Source organism: Oreochromis niloticus, linkage group LG3, assembly GCF_001858045.2.
Source record: "Oreochromis niloticus isolate F11D_XX linkage group LG3, O_niloticus_UMD_NMBU, whole genome shotgun sequence".
Lineage (NCBI taxonomy): Eukaryota > Metazoa > Chordata > Actinopteri > Cichliformes > Cichlidae > Oreochromis > Oreochromis niloticus.
This window is the reverse complement of record NC_031967.2, coordinates 35,881,567-35,894,482: the sequence shown is the minus strand read 5'-3', so window position 1 is coordinate 35,894,482 and position 12,916 is coordinate 35,881,567. Positions and strand designations below refer to the sequence as shown.

General features: G+C 43.7%; 6 protein-coding genes and 1 pseudogene across 6 annotated transcripts; 4 read left to right on the top strand and 3 right to left on the bottom strand.

Annotated features, from left to right (window-relative positions):
• The window catches only part of LOC100696232 (histone H4-like), a 144,120-nt pseudogene that overhangs the window by 92,551 nt on the left and 38,653 nt on the right, over positions 1-12,916 (top strand).
• Positions 568-1,210, top strand: LOC100693006 (histone H2B 1/2). The gene has a single exon (XM_005455851.4). The coding sequence runs from the start codon at positions 610-612 to the stop codon at positions 982-984; it is 375 nt and encodes a 124-aa protein (XP_005455908.1). The 5' UTR covers positions 568-609; the 3' UTR covers positions 985-1,210.
• On the top strand, positions 2,754-4,238 carry LOC109198950 (histone H1-like). Its single transcript, XM_019354298.2, has one exon. It carries the CDS (start codon positions 3,556-3,558, stop codon positions 4,189-4,191), a length of 636 nt encoding a protein of 211 aa, XP_019209843.1. The 5' UTR covers positions 2,754-3,555; the 3' UTR covers positions 4,192-4,238.
• On the bottom strand, positions 5,851-6,520 carry LOC109198964 (histone H2A). The gene has a single exon (XM_019354327.2). The coding sequence runs from the start codon at positions 6,418-6,420 to the stop codon at positions 6,034-6,036; it is 387 nt and encodes a 128-aa protein (XP_019209872.1). The 5' UTR covers positions 6,421-6,520; the 3' UTR covers positions 5,851-6,033.
• On the top strand, positions 6,720-7,507 carry LOC100693274 (histone H3). Its single transcript, XM_005455850.4, has one exon. It carries the CDS (start codon positions 6,764-6,766, stop codon positions 7,172-7,174), a length of 411 nt encoding a protein of 136 aa, XP_005455907.1. The 5' UTR covers positions 6,720-6,763; the 3' UTR covers positions 7,175-7,507.
• LOC100693547 (histone H4) lies at positions 10,092-11,294 on the bottom strand. The gene has a single exon (XM_013274954.3). The coding sequence runs from the start codon at positions 11,110-11,112 to the stop codon at positions 10,801-10,803; it is 312 nt and encodes a 103-aa protein (XP_013130408.1). The 5' UTR covers positions 11,113-11,294; the 3' UTR covers positions 10,092-10,800.
• Positions 11,966-12,404, bottom strand: LOC100693808 (histone H2B 1/2). Its single transcript, XM_005455849.4, has one exon. The coding sequence runs from the start codon at positions 12,385-12,387 to the stop codon at positions 12,013-12,015; it is 375 nt and encodes a 124-aa protein (XP_005455906.1). The 5' UTR covers positions 12,388-12,404; the 3' UTR covers positions 11,966-12,012.

The window sequence follows — 12,916 nt, the reverse complement described above, 5'->3', positions numbered from 1 at the left end:
AGTCTAATGTGTGCTGTAGTGAGACATTAAACTTCAGTAAAACTATGCAGTTATGAAACGTAACTTTAATATGAGCCAAACCGATTTGATTAGTTGTAAATAAAAGAGTGAAGTAAACGTGACCCGACAGACAGAACCTAATTATGCCCAGTGTTTAATCTCCACTGAGAGCTAAAACTCAGCGAAGTTTTAAAGCTGTGTGCTGGTGACGGTAAACTGTGACTATCACCAGGTTACATGGGCGCTACAGAAACACAGAGACAGGAAACCAGGTGGAATTGTTATTCAAATGATTTCATTGTTGGTGAAGATAATACTGATACTAACACATCCATATCTGCCACACAGAGCTCTACATTTACTGCTCATTTAGAACAAATGACTGTCTCAGCAAACGAGGACAGAATCACACAGTCCACTGTCTTTGTTAGATGCGCGCCTGTTTCAGCAAAATTCACAAATTCCCTCCAACACAACGTCCGGCCCACTGTGCGGCTCCACCAATGAGCTCCGAGGGCCTGCGCAGTGGTATTAGCATACAGCCTGTATAAAAAGCGCTGCTCTCAGTCATAGAGCTCATTCGTTGCTGTAGAGTATCGAAGAAACAAAATGCCTGAACCCGCCAAGTCAGCGCCCAAGAAGGGCTCCAAGAAAGCCGTGACGAAGACCGCCGGCAAGGGCGGCAAGAAGAAGAGAAAGACCAGGAAGGAGAGCTACGCCATCTACGTGTACAAGGTGCTGAAGCAGGTTCACCCCGACACCGGGATCTCCTCCAAAGCCATGAGCATCATGAACTCGTTTGTCAACGATATCTTCGAGCGCATCGCTGCCGAGGCATCTCGCCTGGCTCACTACAACAAACGCTCCACCATCACCTCCAGGGAGATCCAGACCGCAGTGCGCCTGCTCCTCCCCGGTGAGCTGGCCAAGCACGCAGTGTCTGAGGGCACCAAGGCCGTCACCAAGTACACGAGCTCCAAGTAAAGTGGCTATCAGACGTCAACCCAACGGCTCTTTTCAGAGCCACACACTTTAAACTGACGAGCATACTTCCTACTGACAAATATGCAGTTACTATGTTGCCAACTACTTAAATCGCGGATGTGGACCTTTGTGTCACTGGGTGGTATTAATCCGCTGCACGGACCCAGACGACTGAAATGTTTTTCTGGTTTTCAGAAATTGAAACTCACTACAAATTATATAAATGCGACTTTGTATTTGACACTTGTTGATTTCTAAGCATGCCGATTTATATTTGTTTTTACTTAAGCAAGGTTAAATTTATTAGTGGACTGAAATGCTATGAAGCAGAAAATTAGTATCAACTTTATGTTGCAGGTTTTTTTTTTTGTTTGGTTTTTTTTTGCTTTGCACGGTCTTGTCTGTATCGTTCTGGTCTGTCTGGGGTTGCACGGTTTTAGTTTCGTTGAATTTTTGCACATCTGCACTTTGTGGTCCTGTCTGGTATATGTAACACCATAGTCTTGGTGTCTGCTTCGCTGTTATACTGTACCACTGCAGGTGGTTGAAATGACAAAGCCACTTGACTTGAAGACGCACACTATAACATTGTAAACACAGAACTTGACTAACAACTATGATACATTAAGGGCTGGTTTGTTGGACTACTAGATGCCAAAATGTATACTGAGAAAGGTATGAATTGGTATCATTAGTTATAATTTTTTTTTTTTTCTCCCCCCCCACTTGTGCCCCTGGATAGATGACAACTTTAGCATTTGCCCATACTGCCTATGCCACAGGCAGGCTCTGTGTCCTTTGCATCCAACTTTCCTAGCGATGCCCAAAGAGGAATTTCCATCAAGGCTATCTTCAATCTAACTCCTAATTTGATGGCTCCGTAGCCACCTTTCACTTCCCATGTCTTTATATAATGCAACTATTGTAGTAAGTGCTGTGCACAAGATGGAGGACTTGTTCAGGGGGTAGGTAGGAATGATTTCCTGTGGTGTTCAGAGGTGAATTTTGGTCACCTCACACTCCCAGTGAACCCACTCCTGTGACTGGTCAACACATGGAGTGGGTGGAAAGTATTGTGCAGCATCTTACTTATCTTGGACAAAAATCTGTGTTTACACATTTTTCAGTAGAATAGAATAATCCTTTAATTGTCCCACAAGGGGAAATTGGGTTGTAACAGCAGCCAAAAAGACACATATACAAACAGGACACAGAACAGAAACATACACAATTTTTCTTACATATTTACATTAAGAACAATGGTTACTATATACAGAGTACTGTACAGTTATTAAAGTAAATAAAAATAACTACAGATAAGAGGCAAACCAGACTGTTGTGTGAATCGGTTAATTAACTTATGGCAGTTACAGCGCAGATGTAAACATCTGTTTGTTGGGAGCAGTTCTGATTGTACAGTCTGACAGCTGCAGGGAGGAAGGACCTGCGGAAAGGCTCCTTCATGCATCGAGGATCTATCTAGTAGGTAGGTGGAAGAATAAAAAAAATCCTCCAGAAAGAGCAGCAGAGATATACTGGGCATAATTAAAGACACTATACTAGATTAAACTGAGGTCACTATCCAGGACACGAGATAAGCTTTATTAGTCCCAGAGCTGGGAAATTCACCAACGTGGGCAGAACAGGATAAAATAAATAACAAATATTAACAACAATATTACTAGGATTATTTTATCATTATATCTATTTATTTAATGTTTGACTAGTAGTGACAACAAGACAAGGTTTAACAGTGAGATGGCTGGATGTTTTTTAGCAGGTATTGAGTATTACACATTGAGATACTTAGTGATCCGTTTTTGGATGTGTGTGTTCACGTGTTCATTGACTGCTGTTGTTTATTGTAGAGTCAGTAACTGTAGAAGGAAACAGAGTCAATGCAGACTAAGAGATCAGAGCCAAAGTGTGGAAGCGAGCTGCTGTGAGGTCACTAATGAAGCTTCTGATGTGCAACAATGTGAGTGAAACTGTGCTTTGGTTAGAAGTGAGCAGCTGTCACAGAAGTGTCGCTGCTCCGTGGGCCTCCAGCAGCATCGGTGTGTTTGCTGGGAGCTCGCGGCGTCACTTTGTCCCACAGCCGCGCTCACCAGATGCTGCTTTTAACTCGGAGTGCGTGAACAAACATGTGTATCAGCTGGAAAAGGCTTTTTACGGAGCTCTGCTGCGGCTCTATCGGTTTTAGCAGAGAAAAGAGTGCAAGAAGTCGCCGAGCAGCGCTGAGCTCCGCACCGAGTCGCTGAGCTTTAGGAGCTCCACGAACCGAGAGCAGAGAGCACGAGAGCCCGACACGAGGCCTGCACGAGGAGACACAAGCCCGCTGTGGACTGCTCCACTGTCGGCCTGCAGTGCTGCTCACAAACTCACTTTGAGCTCTTTGATCCCGAGACACGAAACACAAAATGAAGCATTGCGGGGCACACGCGAGAGCTGCGCGCGCTGCCTTCACTCTCCACGGTTCTCATGGTGCGTTTAAGTGCAGCGTGGCGCTTCCGACTTGCCATCACTGTACCGTGAATCTCTTTGACTCTCGTTCAGACGCGAAAGAGGAAAATGTCCGAGGAAGCTCCCGCACCTGCTCCCGCCCCGGCCAAGGCGACCAAGAAGAAGACGACGGCTTCCAAGCCCAAGAAGGTCGGCCCCAGCGTGGGCGAGCTGATTGTGAAAGCCGTGGCCGCTTCCAAGGAGCGCAGCGGCGTGTCCGCAGCCGCTCTCAAGAAGGCTCTGGCTGCCGGAGGCTACGATGTGGACAAGAACAAGGCCCGCGTCAAGACCGCCATCAAGAGCCTGGTGGCGAAGGGCACTCTGGTGCAGACCAAGGGCACCGGGGCCTCCGGATCCTTCAAGATGAACAAGAAGGCTACTGAGAGCAAAGCCAAGAAGCCCGCAAAGAAAGCCGCTCCTAAAGCCAAGAAGCCCGCCGCTGCCAAAGCCAAGAAACCGGCAGCAGCTGCTAAGAAGTCGCCCAAGAAGGCAGCAGCAGCCAAGAAGCCCGCAGCCGCTAAGAAGTCGCCCAAGAAGGCCAAGAAGCCCGCGGCGGCGGCCAAGAAAGCGCCCAAAAGCCCCAAGAAGGCGGCCAAGAGCCCCAAGAAGGTGCTGAAGAAGGCTCCCGCAGCAAAGAAGTCCCCCGCCAAGAAGGCCGCCAAGCCCAAAGTCAAGAAGGCAGCCACAGCAGCCAAGAAGAAGTGAGCTGCCACCACTCTCACACTCAACAACGGCTCTTCTCAGAGCCACCACAGCAACACACAAGAGCTCCTTCCTCACACTCACTCACCACTCTGTTATTCACAATAATGTCCTTATTGTTAAAGCACACACTCCCCATTTCTCTCATCACATTTACAACTTGTATTAGTATCATGATGTCTGCAGAAGTCAAAAACAACACAAATAGTAACAATTCATTCTTTACAATCATACCTTTATAGTACCAGACATCACACCACTTCTTGTTTTTCTATGAAACACTATCATACTAGAAATACACCTTTACAAGTTATCATCTACATTTTAAAAGATTCTATTAAAAAAAACTAATGTGACTGAAAATATTACATTTATAGATACATGTTATTATCTCTGTATGAAATACTGAGTTTTATTTTTTAAAAGCCTACACTGGCTGTTGTAGTGGAAGTACACTGTATATTTTCACGATACTCAGCCAATATAATCCACTCGAAATGCTCTACTCTACAACCTTACCTGACTAAATCTAGGCCAATTGAATTGATATTTGGTGATTTCAAGGACACATTTTACTCCAAGATGAACCCATACAGCTGTTTATTTTACCATGTATTTATTTCATTACTCATTTCATAACCATTTTGATTCATGTACATTTGAACTAATGGAGTTCTGTAGCGTTAAGAATGCGGGCAATTCTTTTATTTCAAAATATAGTCTTGAGGTTTACTTCTATTGTTCAGTCTGGGGGGCTGTTCTCCCCCCAGGCTAGTAACTGTGGCTTCCTGTTTATCTGGCTGACGCAGCTTTTACTCCTCATTTTACGACAGGCAGACCCTCACTGTCAATACATTTTTCACACTATACAGTTACACACCAAAGTTTATAGCTGAACCAAGTGATTTGGCACGTCAGAGGTCAGGGTTCAGCAACTTAATGTCATTCTTGAGAGTTTTAAGGTCGCATGAAATGCTTTGAGAACTCAAATCCACTATTGTCCTTAAAACAGGGGTTGAAAAAGTCATTCTAACCAAACCCACACTTACCAATGATTTCCTGTTGTTCTGATCTCCAGCCGCCCCCTGTTATCTAAGCAAACCTGAGCAGTTTCTATTCTTCTAATCGTTTTATTCTACTCACAATAGACACAAAAACCTGAGCGTAGATGTAAGTGACTTTGCAAAATGTCCCAAATTCAGCAGCAGTGCTGAACATTTTGCTAACAGCTCCACATTTTCCTCCCTCTGTATCTGGATAGTTTCTGCAGTAGCAAAGAACTCCACCCGTCCCTCTCCTCCTCCTCCTGTTCTGATTTCCTATTGTGTTTGACAAGGTTTGTGGTCTTGGCACATCATGAACTGCGTGTTGTCTGTTTCCATGAGCTGCGGATCTGCTTTTATTATCAAGCGAGTGAACCATGATGCATGTTTATAGTCATAGTTATGAAGCTAATAATTAGTGATATCCCATTTATTTTAAATCGGTAAGATGAGCAATGAGGTTGAACAAGGCACGAGCCTTAATCACACAGCAGGAGAGACGGAAACTTTTTGCTTTGGTTTTATTTTGAGACCCGAAGTGTAATCTCTGTTCTCGTCTTTTGAATAATACAAACACACTGTTTAGGAGTTATTTTTTTTTTTTGAATGTGGATTATAATCCCTTACTGTGAAAGATGAAGTGAATGAATGTACACTTGACAATGAATCAAGATGCATAATCTACATCTCCCAGTACACAAGTTGTTAAAGACACAGTAATAAGAAGAAGGATGTTTGCTCAGAGAGAAGTGTGTGGCTCTTAAAAGAGCCTTTGTTGTTGGTGAAGCTGAGCGCTTTGCGTTTACTTGGCCTTGACAGGCTTCTCGGTCTTCTTGGGCAGCAGCACAGCCTGGATGTTGGGCAGCACACCACCCTGAGCGATGGTGACTCCCCCCAGGAGCTTGTTGAGCTCCTCGTCGTTGCGCACAGCCAGCTGCAGGTGACGTGGGATGATGCGAGTCTTCTTGTTGTCGCGGGCTGCGTTGCCAGCCAGCTCTAGGATCTCAGCGGTCAGGTACTCGAGCACAGCTGCCAGGTAAACGGGGGCGCCGGCTCCCACACGCTCCGCATAGTTGCCTTTGCGCAGCAGTCTGTGGACACGACCCACGGGGAACTGAAGCCCGGCACGGGATGAGCGGGTCTTAGCCTTAGCTCTGGCTTTGCCTCCGGTTTTTCCGCGACCACTCATTTTGATGCTATCTTCTTTAGAGTATCAACACTGAAAGGAAATGTGGTCCGATCTGCTCAAAGCCTCGCTTATATTTCCGCGGAGCGCGGGCAGCTTCGTCACGCACCAATCGCAGAGAGGCTTGCGGCAGCGCGCAATTTCAATGCACTTTTCTCCAATGAGCGGCACACACCGAGGCGGGGCGGTGCTCCTCTGAACGGGGCTGAGCACCACGTGGAGCCCCTCGCCAATCACGAGCCGGAGCGGCACCGCGTCACAGCCTGTCACACACTTTAAGAGCAGCGAGTCTCGTCTGTTTGCTACATTTTCTGCTCTTAGCACAGAAGAAGAAAAGAGAGAAAGAATGGCAAGAACCAAGCAGACCGCTCGCAAGTCTACTGGCGGCAAAGCCCCCAGGAAGCAGCTGGCCACCAAGGCCGCTCGTAAGAGCGCCCCGGCCACCGGAGGTGTCAAGAAGCCTCACCGTTATAGGCCCGGTACCGTGGCTCTGCGCGAGATCCGCCGTTACCAGAAATCCACCGAGCTGTTGATCCGCAAGCTGCCCTTCCAGCGCCTGGTCCGCGAGATCGCTCAGGACTTCAAGACCGACCTGCGCTTCCAGAGCTCTGCTGTCATGGCTCTGCAGGAGGCCAGCGAGGCTTACCTGGTCGGACTCTTCGAGGACACCAACCTGTGCGCCATCCACGCCAAGAGGGTCACCATCATGCCCAAAGACATTCAGCTGGCTCGCCGCATCCGCGGAGAGAGGGCTTAAGCGTGCTGTACGCTCTCCTACCAACAAAGGCTCTTTTCAGAGCCAACTCCCTCCTATCAAGAGCTTGCTCCTTTATTATTATCAGACTCATACTTGCACTTCATTCATTCAGTTCATGCTGTTTCTATGCCAGAAACTACAGTCGGCATCAACGTGGAGTTCACTGACTTCAGTTACAAAAATTCTAAATTCATCTTTACCATTGAAATGTTGCTCATCGCATTGGAGTGCTTTGCACTAGACAATATGATAGACCCTATGCTCTCAATTACCTCTGGTAAATTCCTATTGTCTAAATGTGTTATAAAATACTAGAGACATGACAGTAAGTCTCACATGAATCAGATTTTTCTTCACAGATCATCTTTCAGGTGCTTCTTTTTTTTTTTTTTTCCTTACCAAAAATATATTATTTAATAATTTTACACAATTGTTTGAAGTAAATTTAACCTCCTCAAACCCGAACTCTTCCACGACATGCATTTTTAATTTCTTTTATATTTGGTCACATTGGGGCCCAATGAATGTAAAAACAAAGAATTACCAGATTTTTTTTTTTTTCTAACCTTATTTTTGTTTTTAAGACATATAAGAGCCACATATGAGGATATTCGTTTAAAATTTTGATAGAACAGTAGCAGTATAATGTTTTGGATTTTATATTGAGACCCGAAGTTTAATCTCTGTTCTTGTCTTGTGAATAATACAAACGTACACTGCTTAGGAGTTAATATTATTATTTTTTTTTGAATGTGGATTATAATCCCTTACTGTGAAAGGTGAATGAATGTACATTTGAAAATGAATCAAGATGCATAATCTACATTTCCCAGTACGGTTTGTTTGTATATGTGTCTTTTTGGCTGCTGTTACAACCAAATTTCCCCTTGTGGGACAATTAAAGGATTATTCTATTCTATTCTAATGTCCTCGTAAGTGGATATCAGGCCCATGTGGAGCAAAATTGAGTATTTTGGTCTAAATAACCCAAAATGTGATGCCTAGGACGGCAGGTCCTAGGAGGTTAAGGATGGAAACAGTATCAGTCCTGTTCTGCTGGTAATGATCCAATACCAATAACAGTGCTGGTCTGTGTATACTGTAAAGAGTTGGATTGACTTTCTCACCTCTAACACTAAGAACCCCATGTGACAAATATGGCCAATGTGATTGGCTGTGCCTTTCAGGGAGCTCTGTTTAGTTTTAGCAGCACTAAGCCTGCACTGCGAGGACCTGCGAGGAGGAGAGGAGGATGGCAGCAGAAAGGAAGAACCTGGATATAAGAAAGTATTTTTCAAAGAAACCTACTCTAAAATTGTATGTAACCATGAATAATATGTTTTGGAAACTAACTGCACAACTGGCAGCACTATTAGTTATCTCAGTCTCAGAGTAACATTTCTAATTTTGATTGAAACTGTCAGAGAAAACGGCAGCCTCGAGCAAGCCAGGATATTAGTTTACAGAGGCTGTTAAAATTATATGTCTAACGTTAAAATGTTGGTGACACAATAATTCCATCCTCATGGTACTGTCTTTTGTCTTAATTTTTGAGACAAAATATCATGAGGTAGTCATGATTTTGCAAATATTCCACCTTGTAGTGCAGTTTGCACAAATTGTTTTAGAAATGCACTCAATCTACAAACATTACTGATGAGTCAAGATCTGCACAAATTGACAGAAACACTGAAGCAGCTCCACATTTTATTCTTATTGTCATGTATGTCCTATTTGTCAGGTGACAGAGGCAGCTCTGCCATGTTGTAGCTCGGACAGAGGTGAAGAGGCGAGATCACAGGTGACTGATTGATGATTTGGTGCTATAGATTAACTAGTATTTAGTATCATGACAATTGTCAGGCTGCTTTTAGTCATCCCAGTATCCTCGGCTGAGGCTGAAAGAAGCTTCAGTGCTCTCACAAGACTAAAAACATGGCTAAGGTCAACAATGACTCAAATGAGATTAATAGTAATTTAACATTATATTATTCACATATAAAACTATGAATTGTAATTTTAAATGGTTTAAAAGCATGTAGAATAGCACATGTAAGCAAGTATATTTCTCCTCTTTTATCAGGAAGCAAAGACAAAAAGGAAAGAAAAAGAAATACGGCAGGGTTCGGTGGTTGAATCATCCGTCCCCACCAACGCCAAAACCAAATCTAGGCCCTTGCCAGGATCCTCCCCCACCACCTGCAGCTGGCCGTCTGCAACGACGAAGGGCTGAACAAGCCGCTGGGCCGAGTGACGATCGCTCAGGGTGGTGTGCTGCCCAACATCCAGGCCAAGAAGACTGAGAAAGCTAAAGAAAATCCCGCAACTGTCCTCAACCAACTAACGGATCTTTTAAGATCCACTCTCAACCTCTGAGAGTACACTTGCTTAAAGTAATGAAACTAAATCTTTAATCCATAGGTGTCAAACTCATGTTCACACTAGAACTGAAGTGGGCCAGCCCTGTTTGTCTATCAGGGTGTGCAACACATTTAGCTGTTTCACTGCATGAATACAAATCTGACTGACTTAAATTGTAAAGTTATTACCCAGACTTTTCTTTATAAACTTGCTGTAAAAACAGAAATCTGTGTAGTAAGAGCATAAACATTGTCTCATTGTTTGTTCCTTAAAGTACTTGCACTAAAACTTAAAAACAAGACAGCTGAGCAGATTAAAGAGGTTCAGACTTATAATAATTATAAATCACTACAAACTCTCATTTAGGTCTGAGATTCATTTAGACCGACAGCGAGCCACAGCTGTGTGCTACATGCAAACACACTTTGTGTATGGTGTATTTTCTGTAATTCTGATCTGTAAATGTGGTCTTTGTCAAGGGAGCTTTTTTTTTTTTTTTTTTTTTTTTTTTTTTTTTTTACCTGGAAGCATGTCAAATAAACGTAGACAACCTGGCAAAACTTGTTTGCAATGTGTGTTGTTTCATCACAGATCATTTACAGTTGCCTTTGATACATTAACCTGGTAATGTCAGGATTGTAAGACTGAGTAAGCCTTTCAGAAATGAAGATCACACATCAAAATTGTTACATTGATATTATTGGAGAAAATAATATTTCAGGCACACATTAGGTTCAGGTTTCAAAATCATAGGGCCTCTTCCACTCATGTCCACCCGCTACTAGATGAAAGGTGGGTAGGTTATCTTAAAAACAAAAACAAAAAAAAAAAACCCTACTAAATAAGCACTTTTGCTTTAAGCGGATTTCTGGCAGGAAGACATTTACAAATAAAGTGATAAATCAGTGAACTCTATTGGTTTTCTTTTGTTTGGTGTATGAATATTCACACTCCTGCTCTAGGCTGTGAGTATTAATAAACAGTGGTATTGAATCGGTCTATAACCTCTGAAGTTCAGTTTGCTGCTATGTTAGTTATTGTAATTTTGTAAAGAAAAGCATGAGTTACAAACACCTTAATCTTATGTCAAAAGACAGTCATGTTGGGAACGTCAGTAACTTTTAGTACGGTTTTCAGAACTTTCCGCCAAAAGATGACCAAAAGAAAACAACACCACCACCCCACACACAACACGGAGAACAACGCTCTTAAAGTGAGGTGTGTGGCTCTTAAAAGAGCCGTTTGATGGATGAAGGAGCATGAGTTTAACCGCCGAAGCCGTACAGAGTGCGGCCCTGCCTCTTCAGAGCGTACACCACATCCATGGCGGTCACGGTCTTCCTCTTGGCGTGCTCAGTGTAGGTGACGGCGTCGCGGATGACGTTCTCCAGGAACACCTTCAGCACACCACGGGTCTCCTCGTAGATCAGACCAGAGATACGCTTCACTCCGCCACGGCGAGCCAGACGACGGATGGCGGGTTTGGTAATGCCCTGGATGTTATCACGGAGAACTTTACGGTGACGCTTGGCGCCTCCTTTTCCGAGTCCTTTGCCACCTTTGCCTCTTCCACTCATGGTTACAGTTTCTTCTTTGAACGAACAAAGTCGAATGAAGTTCACTCCGAAGGAGCCGTGTAATTATGTGTGCTCGGCGGACGTAAAAGAAAACAGACTGTGCGAGGTTCCATGGACGACTGGAAGCTCAGTGGCTCCGCCCACTCTTCTATTCTCTAAATGTGGAAACGTTGTCTTTTGTTAATGACAAATTAAGTCTAACCGAAGAAGAGGTTCACACCAAATCACACCCACAATGTCTGAGTCGAGTTCACATTTTTATTTCACATACCTAATAAATTGAAACTAAACCCAAGTGTTGGCATTAGTAACAAAACCATACACCGTCTTAACGTTTTACCCAGAGTCTAGCATAACTGTTCAAGCTAATTTAAAATTTATGAACATCAAAACGATTAACACATGTATAGGTCACACACACACGGAGTATGTCACTGTAATTTGAAATATGAAACTAAAGGCTAAAAGTACAAAAACAAATCCCGTTTCTTTATTGTATTTGTAATCCTGTCCAGCAGATTTTAACCATTAGAATTGTGACGTGAAGCCAAACATTTGCCTCACCAGGATGAGCTCCATAAGCGCTTGTCCACATGTCATTTTATTTCTGAGAAACCCACACGTGTTTATTCAATGCTTTTCGCAGACAAGTGACCAAAAAAAAAATTAAAAAAAAAAAATTAATAAATGATATCGTGTTGGCATTAGGACCGCTCTGGTCATGTTGTGCATCATCAAGTCCGTGATTTTTTTCTTTAAAGCATGGAACGGTAACAAGATTGTAGTTTATTTTTCGCCATTTCAACAGCTACAATTTAAATAAAGTCAGGACATGTACCCTTTAGAAGAGATGTGTGGCTCTGAAAAGAGCCGTTGTTTGGGATTAAGTAAAGCTGCAGTTTACTTGGAGCTGGTGTACTTGGTGACGGCCTTGGTGCCCTCAGACACGGCGTGCTTGGCCAGCTCACCGGGGAGAAGCAGGCGCACTGCGGTCTGGATTTCCCTGGAGGTGATGGTGGAGCGTTTGTTGTAGTGGGCCAGGCGGGAGGCTTCAGCAGCGATGCGCTCGAAAATGTCGTTGACAAACGAGTTCATGATGCTCATGGCTTTGGAGGAGATCCCGGTGTCGGGGTGGACCTGCTTCAGCACCTTGTACACGTAGATGGCGTAGCTCTCCTTCCTGGTCTTTCTCTTCTTCTTGCCACCCTTGCCGGCGGTCTTGGTCACGGCTTTCTTGGAGCCCTTCTTGGGCGCGGACTTGGCGGGTTCAGGCATTTTCTTCTTTCACTTCCCCCACAGCAGAAAATGTGCTCTTCAGCTGAGAGTAGCTCTTTTATTTCCGCTGTATGCAAATAAGGCTGTGCTGTTCCTCGCCTGTCATTGGCCGAGCTGTTGCTCAGTGTTATACAAAGGGACACAGTCAACAGTGAAAAAAAGCACTTGAAATATTTCATGAATAACATTATTTACATATGAATTAGAGAACATCACCTTAGTTTTTACTATTTTATAGCGTTTTACAGATGCAATGTTACAGATGCAATACAGGATATATCGTCCTGAAATTCTCAGGGCTTAAAACCCTCAGGGTTCATTTTTACAAGTATCCTGTTTTATTGAGCTTTGTAAGAGGAAGTGAGTGTGTTTGTGATTGGTAGCAGGACTAAAGTTCCAATAAACTTAAACTTTTCCTTTACAGAGTGTAATATTTTTCCAAAGACCCCCTTATAATCCTAACGCTGATAAAACTCTTGGTGCTTTGTGATGAGATGCTGCTTTAGCTTTGCTAGCTTAATTGCTTTTT

What these genes read in the sequence shown, in the direction of transcription:
- LOC100693808 (XM_005455849.4), bottom strand. Translation starts at nt 12,387, where the DNA reads ATGCCTGAACCCGCCAAGTCCGCGCCCAAGAAGGGCTCCAAGAAAGCC.
- LOC109198950 (XM_019354298.2), top strand. Translation starts at nt 3,556, where the DNA reads ATGTCCGAGGAAGCTCCCGCACCTGCTCCCGCCCCGGCCAAGGCGACC.
- LOC100693274 (XM_005455850.4), top strand. Translation starts at nt 6,764, where the DNA reads ATGGCAAGAACCAAGCAGACCGCTCGCAAGTCTACTGGCGGCAAAGCC.
- LOC100693006 (XM_005455851.4), top strand. Translation starts at nt 610, where the DNA reads ATGCCTGAACCCGCCAAGTCAGCGCCCAAGAAGGGCTCCAAGAAAGCC.
- LOC109198964 (XM_019354327.2), bottom strand. Translation starts at nt 6,420, where the DNA reads ATGAGTGGTCGCGGAAAAACCGGAGGCAAAGCCAGAGCTAAGGCTAAG.
- LOC100693547 (XM_013274954.3), bottom strand. Translation starts at nt 11,112, where the DNA reads ATGAGTGGAAGAGGCAAAGGTGGCAAAGGACTCGGAAAAGGAGGCGCC.